The following is a 12,132-nucleotide window of genomic DNA, read 5'->3' as shown; positions in this document are numbered from 1 at the left end:
TGATTGCTAATTTACCTCGGCCAAGAGCAGTCCCCAATCAATTTTTACCATTGTAAAGAGTCATTAAATTAACCCCTGCACCGAGTTTTTGAAGAGGAAATGATGTGAAGTACACAGACATTTGGAGTACAAAGAATGAGTCAAAGTATCAGTAAAGGATCATTTACTATTACATTAACTTTGATTGGGTTTTATATGTCTTACAGCATTATAGCTCACTTCAGTCAATTATTTGGATGACTGCTCAAGATTAAAGAACTTTGTGTCTCAATCAGTTTATTCAACATCCTGGCAGATAAATTCTTTTTTCTTTTGTCAGTTTCATTCATAATGTTTTATGGCTTCTTGTATTACTTCTTCACAAACCTACAGCCTCAGATATTGAAGCAGCCCATATTTAATTTAAAATATACATATTTTATACTTTTCTTAGGGCCTGTGGCCGAGTGCCAGCTTCTTTATTTAATTGTTACCAACGACTTGAGAGTGCATGCTTCAAGCACTTTCAAGTTGAAAATTTCAGAACTTTTCAGAAAAGCGTTGGTGTTGTCACTGTAGCTCTTGTTCAGGAAACTATCACAACAAAGACAGAAAATCCCATTTGTAGGAGCCGATCGGCCGGACACTGAATGCTGCTGGTCAGTGTTGTGCTTTTATTACCGTACGTGTTGTAAGCTTGTAATTAGCTGTGTAGTCAACCCTCCCTGTTAATCTAGCGTTTGACGTGAGTTATTAGATATATCTGCCATAAAAATGTCTGCCTTCTCTCTAATATAATGGAACTAGATGGCATTTGGCTTGTGGTCCTCAAAGAACCAAAATATTACATTTGAAATCTCAACACAATGTCTTTCCACAAACCATCACATGGTAACTCAAGATAATCCAAAATCCTGGTTGTGCACAGATTCATGTATGAACTTTTTTTTTTTTAACAAACTACACCCGCCAACCATATCATAAAATTGTAGAAAGGGACTCATGGATGAGAGTGTCGTGGTCCATCATCTCTAGCTTGTGGAGATTAGTTTAAAGCTAACTCCTAACCTTACAGCTCAGGTAAGGAGGACTGCATAGTGTGCTGTGACAAACCTCTAATTTAAATTCAAAACTTGATACTTGATATACTCTCACTTCACTGATACTGGTAAATATTCCATTAACTCTAAATAGATACGTGGGCGGTATGACAATATTAGATCATGAAGGATTATAACTTGTTGACGATCTGCCAAAGCTGAGAGATCGTAGTATCGTCTATAGGGCACATTCTATCCACTGTTGTTCCCTGCTCTGCCCAGATACATCAGGGTTTTTTTCCCCTCAGCAAAATCACACTATTGGCTAGTCCGCCTCATGCCCCATCCTAAAGACACAATCAACCAATCATAGTGAACTAAAGGCAGTGACATGGCTATCTCATCCCCCATCATGTTTGATTCAGAGAGTAGTGGGAAGTCATTGCTGAAAATGTAAACCGAATGGAGGAGTTACATCGTGTCCTAGCAGCATCAGGCTATCGCAATACATCGACGCTATCTGTCCACACTTTTTCATAGAATGTGTTCAACAAGCTGTAAAATATGCACCTAAAAATCTGTTAAATGTCCCGTTCACTAGTGGACTCCTAATGTGTTTAACAACGAGCGGACGCGGACGCGGAGCGCGACTTCACAGAGACTGCCTTTCTGCCCAAACCTGCCACACACTGATTGACCACCATGTTAAACAGGCCGATTTTCACAGCATAATTAAACCTATTTAGGACTTGTTTACAAATAACATTCTAGTCTGTATGTTTAAGTCATATCTCCATGACACAACACTGAGGGATAGTTTTTATTTTATTGGAGGCGCGCTCTCTTGAGTGACAGCTAGCCTCTGGCTCTCACTTATCCTTGGAGGCTAGTTGTCAGGATTAGCATCATTAGCGTGCTAACCCCGTCATCTCGACCTGGACTGCGGTCATTCGTGTGGTGGTGTTTCCATAAGTGACAAGATGGTTTTCTCTTCGATCAGCTGTACCAACAGATGGTTTAGGAACACATCGTTTTAACGTTAGCTCTGTTATGCTAGTTAAATAGCCGCACTTGCACCATGACTTTCAGTATAGCCTGCTATCTATGACACATACAGTAGATGTGTCCTGATTGGATCAGGACAGTCCTACTCTCCTTTCTTAGTCGTTGTTTTTGTCTCCCTCTGTCAGGGATTCTGTATGTGCTCCACTTCCTGTTTCTCTGGTTCGAGTTGGTTTTTCTGGCAGGTGATTCTTGGTGGCACTGATCACCTGCCACTCTGTATGTTAAGCCAGTCCTGAGCCTCATTTTGTGCTGGATCATAATTCCACACACTCTATCCACCCAGATGTCTTGCTGCGTACCTTGCCTCTTGTGTTCATGCCTCGTGTCAGTTTGTATCAGTTTTCTTCGTGTTTGCCTTTGTTCTCTATGCACGTTTTTGTTTAAAGTAAGTTTATTAAATCTGTTAAAACTGACTCTTGAGTTCCGTGTCTGCATTTAGGTCCAATCCTCCGTGAATTCCCTGTCAACTCCCGTGACAAGATGCTAATCTGGAGCACCGGGAGGATTCAAACTGTGAGGGTCAGTGTTTTACAGTCTCTGGGCACCGTACTGTGTTGAATATCAGTTTAAATCATAGATCATAAATGCTGGCTGCACTTTACTCCCAGAGCCACTAGAGACACGGGAGTCCCACTCCTGTTTATCTAGTAACGTGTTCTGTTAGCCTCGCTCCCGGGCGATGGAGCTAATGTGAGCTAATGTGGCTTATTCTGTAAATGTCACCCAGACAGCTGTATCTCCCTCCCCCCAACGTCACATCAATGCACTTTTTTGGTAAAAGGAAATGAGGAGGAGTCAAAGGCTGACAAGATGGCGGCTCCCAGAGGCGAATATGATTGGATCAAGTTGAGAGAACGGGCACCGGCACACACTGAAGTGAGAGTCATTTCCTCCAAGCTTCTTCTGAATGTACCTTATCTGACCTGTTTAGCTTCAACAACACATGTATTTATTTATTTTGTAGTGAAATGAGGAGGTCATGTTTAGATAATAAATAAAAATAACAATAATTATAATAATCATGTCAACTTCATGATCAGCCGTCAATGTGCGCAACAGGAATAAAATAGAAACCAGGTACTATGCTGAGAGTGAAACGACGAAAAGTCCAGCCACACCGCAGCCAGCAGAGGCAGCAGGTTGCTTTAGTTTTGTTTAATGTCCATTATGTTTGGCACAAGTTGGCAAAATTTCACAAAAATCTGTTCAGAAAGGTTATTTGGCCTTAATTGCTTTGTTATATATTTTCTCTTTTAGGACTATGTTTTTTCAAAGGGAAATACTTCGTTGCACTGGTCAGTAACTTGCGAAATAATTACAAATCAAAGTAAAAAACCTTGATAAAATTGTGATCGTCATTTGACTGTAAATAAAATTGTGATATGATATTTTTGCCATATTGCCCACCCCTAACTTGATATATATATATATATATATATATATATATATATATATATATATATATATATATATATATTTAAAAACCCTACATACACACGGATCCATATGTTACACAGCTATAGTGAAAATGTAATTACATGCTTTGACTGTTATCCAGAATGCTGATCAGACAGCATGCTCCTCAACCATCACTGGAGCTCCCTAAGGAGCTCATCTGTGTTCTTGCCAATTTTCACGCTGGCAGGGGACCAGGGGTCACTCCTTCCAATCTCGAGACTAACTCATCTATCAGTATTATCTTATCAGAGTGTCCGTATGTATAACCCTCTGTCTTGTCTCTTGTGCTTAGTGTTGGGACTGTGAAGACGATACCAGCTGTTGGTTTTGCAGCTAACTTCTTTGGACATCATTACTGCAAATATACAAGTGATGATTACTCCCAACAATTATACACAAACGGATGTCAGCAAACCCATTTAGAACTGGACATGCATGTTAGTCACTATGTTTCATCTGGCAACGTTGTCCAAGCAGTCTTTGTGTTGTTGTGCACAGTATGATTGGGCAATAGTGATAATCTTCTTTTAGATATAGCAATTTTCAATATAATACATTGTAAACATACAATTTCTGGAAGCTTGATTGAGAAACATTTTTAGGATTCCCAACAATGAGATCGGAATGTCTGCTCATGGGTTATTAAATAACCGATTGGACTATTTCAATCAGAGATATTAGACACTAGATGATACCCCTCCCACCCCCTCTATAATGAGCTAGCGAAAATGAGGACTATGTTCAGCAGCAGACCTATCCCCCCTCTGCACACCACAAAGCTCCTAGACCAGTCCTGTGTGCCAGTAGACATCAGGCTACTGAATCATGAACGGATTCTGGTGCACATGGACTTGAATATTTATTCATTCATCTTCAACCGCTTTTCCCGGGGTCGGGGTCGCGGGGGGCTGGAGCCGATCCCAGCTGACATCGGGCGTGAGGCGGGTACACCCTGGACAGGACGCCAGTCTATCGCAGGGCACATAGAGACGAACAGAGACAGACTACCATTCACACCTACGGGCAATTTTAGTGTCATCAATTAACCTAACACATGCATGTCTTTGGATTGTGGGAGGAAACCGGAGTACCCGGAGAAAACCCACGCAGGCACGGGGAGAACATGCAAACTCCACACAGAATGGCCCAGGCCGGGATGCGAAACTGGAACCTTCTCGCTGTGAGGCGACAGTGCTAACCACTACACCATTGGATAACAGACATTGACTGACTGAGACTATTTATTGACATACCATACATATGTTCGCTCCTTTAGATATCCATATTTAAAGCCAGGCTTGGGTTTCACATTATTTACTTATATTCTTACTGGTTTGGTTTGGTGTTCTCTTACCTGTACCTCTCCTGTGTTTCATTCTCATCGCTGTTGCTACTATGCCATCTGAATTTAACTCGGTGGATATTATATCATCTTATTAAATGGAAAGCTGCCAATGGTATTAATCGTACAGCAAAATCTCTGAGCAACACATTACTGTCAGCTTGTGGCATCTACATCTTATCACCCAATCCTAATGAATAGCCATTAGTGGTGCATGCAACATTGTGAGACAATGTACACTCAGAGTACACCTAGAGTGTAACACATTATAATTTAAGAGCTTTGCAATTAATCCTGAATTCTTGAAGGTTGGTCATGTTCAATTCTTGCTGAAACTGTTTTGAGAGGTGTTGGTTCAACTTCATTGTCATTTTGTGCGATGTAGATTGTTTTGCTGTTAAATTGTATTGCTTGACACTGAGGTATTTTTTTTTAAATTTTGTAAACCCAATTTACATTTATATTATATATATATATATCTCATCATCATATATATGTTAATTTCTATTACCACATACCGTATTATAGTGTGGATAAAAATTACTTCACATTCATTACTCTGTAATGCTCAAAAAAAAATAAAAGCCTAAAAATGTTTGCGCAGATTCCCTCTTTGATGTTTTCGTTTTTCACTCAGGAAATCCCATGCTGTCACTTTACATTCTTGTTAATAAATACCAGTATCTGTGTGGAAAGGAGCATATGCAGATTGTGCATACATAGATCTGGCTCCAGGGCAGTGTGGTGGCTCAGTGGATAGCTCTGTCACCTCACAGCAAGAAGGTCATAACTTTGATTCCCTGGAGTGTGTGTGTGGTTTCCAGCTAAAGACACATTATTCAGTCGGACAAGAGAATCAAAATGGCCTTTAAGTATAAATGTGAGAGTAGGTCATTTTCAGATGTTGTGTCCTGTAGTGATATGCTGATCCATCTGGTGTCTTGCCTTCCTGTCAATGTGGCATGCACAGACCATAATTATGTTTTGTAACAAACTGTAATAATGATTTTCATTATGTTTACGCGTTGCACATTGCTCTGCCCTCTCTGAAAAGAAAACCATCTTATCAAATACTGTAAATATTGCTTATATTTTGTGTATACTGTACGGCCCAGTTACATATACTTCCAAAGTGTGATCCGGTCATATCTGAAAAATAAATAGAATCGGAAATTGTTTGTTTATAAATGTAAACACAAACATTTGTTTTTTACATTAGAATTACATTCAGGTTGTGGTATGAGCGCAGTCCTCAGCTGACCTCGTCACTTTTTGAGTGCAAACATTATTTCTTTTAAATAACGACAATGTAGCGCCAGGCTACATATACTATTTTCTGTAATGTACACAAAACAAACTCTGTGGTTTTAATGCTTCAAGGTAGTGTATGCACATCCCAACATGAGGCAAAGACCATCTCGAGAATCTATAGGTCATTTCACAATTATAGATAAATGTTCGACATGTCCCAGTTTATTTCATGTTGCAGTTCATGTGAATGACATCAGTAGACATTAAGTTTGCAAATACCCAGAATGTTGCCTAACAATGTAAAGGTCATTAAATGGACCTTCTTGCCCATATGTTGAACATTACCAAATGACGAATGTCCTAACTGTACTTGGGCATGTACAGTGTGCAGGAACTTCAAGGTTTTACTTTACTAACAGACAAAAGAGTCTGAAGGAATTGGTAGGCTACTTTTTTGGTAGCATTCTTGCTAACTAGGCGACATAATGCAAACCTTGTACTGTTATGAAAAACACAATGTAGAATCTCATTAATAGAGATATCAGAGATATCCTGGAGAGCCGCTAACAGTGGCTAACAGCCGAATGCGGCTAACACTGAATAGCTCGGGGCACCGCGGTGAACGCATTAGAACAGCTTTTTTAACCACTACTCATTATAACACCAAACCCCTGCAGTAGCATGATAAGAGTTGTTACACATTAACTGAAGCACCAACAATGTAGATAGTGAACCATTTACATTTACATTTATTAAAATAGTGTTTTGAAAGACTTACCTTCTGGCCGCGTTAGCAGCTCCTCTCATAGTAAGGTCCATTCAAGACGATTACAGGATGAAATCCAAAAGGGAGGAGCCCATTGATGATTTGTTTTATCATGATACTGCAAAGGTTTGGTGTTATCTTGAGTAGTATTAGTGGTTAAAAAAGCCGTTTTAATGCGTTCACAGTGGACTGTTAGTGACTCTCCGGGATATCTCCGTTAATAGTTATAGAAAAATTGTCTCTATGGTTTATTTGATGAGTGTATTTGCCAAAAAAGACCCTGGGATGATTTTACTGCCAGAATTTCACTTTAATTACAACTGTTAAAAAGATGATACACTGTTTCGTCAACTGGTGAAAAAGATATCAAAACCTTGCCGCATTACACATCTAGTCTCTTTGCAAATCTTTAGTCTGAACTGAGCTTAGAAAAACACTGATCACAGGGTGAGCTGTTAACATTAGCTGTGTTGCTAGTTTTAAGGTGAAAATGCTGGTAGTATTTACATTTCTTTGTAGATGCTGAGTGTTCCTGCTCTGTATATTAATAGTCAGACATGGCTAAGCACAAATGATAAGAAAAAAAAAATAAATAAAAATAATAATAATATGGTCCAGTATAGTAGTAATAATCTGTGAATAATTACACACAATGTATATAATTATGCCACTCGTGTAATAAGCAAGTGTCTCACATTATGACATATTGACTACTATCAGTGCAGCAAAGAGTAATTGATTTCTGTAGATTCCTATGAAGTAAGATATATATATTAAGTTTTAACTATTAAGATAAGGGAAAACTCTCTAAGGAAAACCCCAGATAACAATGGTACCCCTTATCTATTAAATGTATGTTGTATTACTTAATTGGTGTTTAAATCTTAAAAAATGTGCAGTGTTTTTTCCACCTCAAGACAGATTGTGTTCACCACAGCTGTTTAACGTATGGCACTGAGCCTGAAGCTTTAACCATGCAGCCCAGCTGAGCCATTCACTTGTTATAACCGTGTGGGTAAACACAATAAACTCAGCAGAAATATAGTGCAGCACTGAAATGAGCTGTGAGATTTACTGTGAGTTTGAATAGTAAATGTACAGCTGTTCTTCTTATTAGAGGGCAATGCTGTCAAGACATACAGGGAACAAATACTGTCATCACTTTAAAACATTAGAAGAATGTTTTCATGTTGGTTAAAAGTTTGTACAAAAAGGAAATTATATATATATATAAATATAGCTTTTTTTCACAACAAGAGAGTATCTTACTTGTGCACTTTTTCAGCCCGGACCCTTTCTTCACGGCGTGACGGCTGAGTTTGCAGCTAAAGTTGTTCTCCCAGAACTCAGCAAACCATATATTCCTTCTGTTGTTTTCCAGTGTGCGACTGATGAAGTAACGATCAAACCCTAGATAAATCAATAGGTTCATTGTCATTGACATAGCAAGTATCAGTGTAAACAACAGTGTTGGTACAGTCTGTGAGCTGGAGCTCTGCTGTGTTTAACAGTATAATAGATTGAATATTGCATACAGTATGTTTAATTGACTTTGTTGCTTAGACAAGATTTTAGACCTTTGGTGATCAAGTGATTAATTGTTACAGTGCTTTACAACGGCCCTGTGTCACATGAAAAGAAAATTTTAATGAACATATGTCCATGGTTTGATCATACATGGAAATCCGATGTATGCATGGTGCTCTTCTCTGTACCTTTGATGGACTGCCGCTTGGGCAGGATGGTGACTGCTCCTTCTGCCATCTCCTCCTGGTGCACGACTGGAGAGATCTTTGAGCCCCAGCTGTCGGAACCCACCCAGATGAAATGACCTGTCTGGTTGGCCATTTTAGCTGCATGGAGTAGCCGCCTGCAAAGATAAGGAAACAGATGTTGCCACAAATAAGGTCAAAATCCTGACCAGCTTCACTTTGATTTTGTTTTGCAAATAATTACAAAGTGATCTGGCAGAGCTGTGGTCCCCCTGGTTTCTGTGCCGTCTTCTGCAGTATTTTTCTAATCTTCAAAGAAGTGTTAAGTAGCTATTAACATGACATACCTTATATCGTCTTCATTGGCAAAAAGTATGACAACTCTTGCATTTGGGTTTTCTCTGAGTCGGTGGATGACCTTGTTAAATATTTCCTGCTTAGGCTCCCGGGGAATCTTGATAGACTGGGAGATGCATACACCACCTAAACACACACAAGGATATAGATATGTCAGTGTGATAATTTAGAGAAACTGTAGCTCAATACCTTTACAGTATCAAATAAAATCACAGAAACGAAACATATAATGAACATCAAAAAGGCTCTTAGTGTGAATTTAATATAAATGCATAAACCTGTTCATAAGAGGATTGTTTCAGGGCTGCTATGTAGCTTGTGATGTTAGCGTACTGTTATGACCTTGTTGGCTAGCATGGAGCATTTAATAAAACTGCTCAGGGTATTACACAGGCACAGAGAACGTTCATGCATGAGAGATCCTGTGAATGCGTTTGGTCTAAATCACCGCTTAGACCCATTATGCACTCAAAATATGAACAACGCTTTGAGTCCTAGCAAAAGCAGACTAAACAGTCAACAAAACAAATCAAAAGGATGTTGTGATGTGTTTTGTCCAGTGCTTCTCCAACAGAATTTACTTGGGTGAGATTTAGTGCCACAGTGTTGCATGTTTTTCTGAAGAATTGTTTCTTAGCATTCGGCAGCTCTCAGGACAGTGGGAATCGCCAAAGTGAGTTTATTCACACGAAAGATTAATAACCGAAGCTTGACAAGTTGTTCTCCAAAAAGCAATCAGAGGAAGCAACCAATGAAATTATTGAGCAACTAACTGGAAATTAATTAAAGTTACACCTCCCTCTCTATCAGCTGAGTCATGTCAACAGCCCAATGTTGAAGCTCACACAGATAACAAATACAACAGCAAAAAGGCTTTTAACCTTGTTACTTTCGTCCTTGTAGCATAGATTATTGTCCTGTGTGTGTGTGTGTGCGACAGGCAGAAACGTGGTGGTCTAGACTCATGTCATTCTGGGGTCTTCCATCCTGGTGCCCAGCTCATTGAGGGGGCAGCAAAATCCCAATTTAGCTGTCTAATAAATGTTTTGAGGTCTAAGACAGAGTCCCCATGTTTGATGAAACTGTCTCACTCTCGCACAACTGTCATGGAACCTCGTTGAGCTTGAGAAGAGAAGACAGAAATTTTGACCCAGTCGTCACACATGCAATGATTTTAAATTTGGTCAGGAAAAAACATCATGCAACAATCCTGCAAAGAGAGCTGTGTAAAGACAAATTTTGAGAATGACGGGCTGCAATAGCTAATAACAGTTTTAGACAAAAGAAATTGACAGAAGCTGCCTGTGCCCAACTTTTTTCCCCCCTAATGTATCATCACCAGCCCTGTAATTTTCATCTTTTCAGCATGGATCAGTGCACATGAAACACATTTTGTAAGCCTTTCTTTCCTCTCAAACTCAGTTTTGACTTAATAATGTAGAAAACAAAAGCAGGAGGACAAAGGCAGAGCAGCAGGATATCAAGATCCCTCACATCCAAATCCAAAAACGAAATATTTTAATATGTGACGCCCCCTCATAGGCTGTATCTTTTTAATATGTTTATCCGTACATCAAAAAGAGAAGCAACTAGATTTAAAGGCCCCCAGTTTCAGCTGTTCTGGTATGTTGGTTTTTTGTAATTTTGTACTTTGCTTTTCATTCTTTGGGAGTTCCACAGTTCCAATAAAGATACTTTTACTGCAGCCTGAAAATGAACTATAAATTTGCAGACTTGTTGAATTAGCTCTGGTCTCAGACTAAGGGGAACACATTGCACCACTGCTTTTAATGCTTTAACATAACACTATATATAACTGTCATTTATTTACAAGAGTAGAAACCATGCTTACAGTACTAAGAGCATATACAGTACATTAACACTGGTCACCACCACTGTTACATACCAGGTTTAGTGCCAAGATGCACTGTGTTAAATGCCAAAAAAACACATTAGAATGTATAGACTGTTTAATAGATAGGAGTGCCATTTTGTTTTACTTCATTCATTCAGTCTTATGTGTTTGACGATCCTCCCAAAAAAGCTCTGACTGGTCAAAACAACTGGGAGAAACAGCCATCAATGACACAAGAACAAGAGCTGGCTGGGGATTCAGTGGCGCAACAGAGTTAAAGAACTTGTAGATTGTTTATAGAAAAACATGACTAGGTAGTGAATTAATGTTTTGTAGTGTTGCACTGCCAAGTGTCATGTTCTGACAAGGTTGTTAGAAAAAAATAGGGGCATTTGAGGCTGTTTCATTTCTTTTTTAAGTTTTTCGTATGCATCTCCTTTTGGACATTTATTGCATATTTTAAGTAGGAAGTGCATTGTTTGTTTGATCCTAGAAGTGATGTTTGGTGTCCCTAAAAATCACACTTTAATCGTCTGCATGCTTCTCGTCATCTTTTAGTTTATGGTAGACTGCTGCAGGGAGTGTGCGTCTTGACTGCAGTCGTGACCGCATTTCATCACTTCAGCCATTTGTGTGTGATGACCCACTTGTCTCCAACATGCTCTAATATCAGTCATTTTGGGTGTTTACTTAAATTGATGGGTTTATATAAGTGAAAAACATGCAAACTACGCCGTCACTTTTTAGTTTTTGAGATGCCACCGTAGAGGACTATCATGATGTTATCTTAACAATGTGTTTACTAAAATTAATGGAAATTAATCGTGACAAATTGTTGCTGCAGTGTCAGGACAGACGCAGTCATGTAATTTACTTTTGCCAGAACAGCTGAGCAGCTTTATTTTTATGCTTTTCATTTATATTTAGATGCCTTCCAGATAACAACAGGCATACTGCATTTGAGATCAACAATCAGTGCATTTTTTTTGTATTTGAATCATGTGAACACCAGAAAATCGGTTTATGTCAAAGTCATACACCAACTGACGATTGGGTTTTGACCGCAGAACGAAGTCGAGCTGAGTCATAAAAGATGACAAACTGTCAAATTGTGAACTGATTTATGTTTTTAATGGCATAGGTTCATCAGGGGCCAAAAGGTTCAGTCAACCAGATTATCTCTCGCATGCGATCCACGTGACCACTGCTTGATATAGCTTTGCAACTGCAGAGACTACTCGTGCAGCATCTTCTCTGTGTTCACCCATAACACTGAATATGTCCCTATCCATTTGTGCTCCATTTAA

The 12,132-nt window shown here is 39.1% G+C and overlaps 1 protein-coding gene across 1 annotated transcript in view; it reads right to left on the bottom strand.

Annotated features, from left to right (window-relative positions):
- The window catches only part of LOC310965456 (metabotropic glutamate receptor 4-like), a gene marked incomplete at both ends in the record, with an annotated part of 175,593 nt that overhangs the window by 52,444 nt on the left and 111,017 nt on the right, over window positions 1-12,132 (bottom strand). The window contains 3 exons of the mRNA XM_083939061.1: window positions 8,171-8,311; window positions 8,617-8,771; window positions 8,961-9,096. Coding sequence (XP_083795187.1) covers window positions 8,171-8,311; window positions 8,617-8,771; window positions 8,961-9,096 — 432 coding nt within the window. The remainder of the gene's footprint in view (window positions 1-8,170; window positions 8,312-8,616; window positions 8,772-8,960; window positions 9,097-12,132) is intronic.

The sequence above is a fragment of the Echiichthys vipera genome (genome assembly GCF_963691815.1).
Source record: "Echiichthys vipera genome assembly, chromosome: X".
NCBI classification, from domain to species: domain Eukaryota; kingdom Metazoa; phylum Chordata; class Actinopteri; order Perciformes; family Trachinidae; genus Echiichthys; species Echiichthys vipera.
This window is presented reverse-complemented; position numbering and strand designations above follow the sequence as displayed.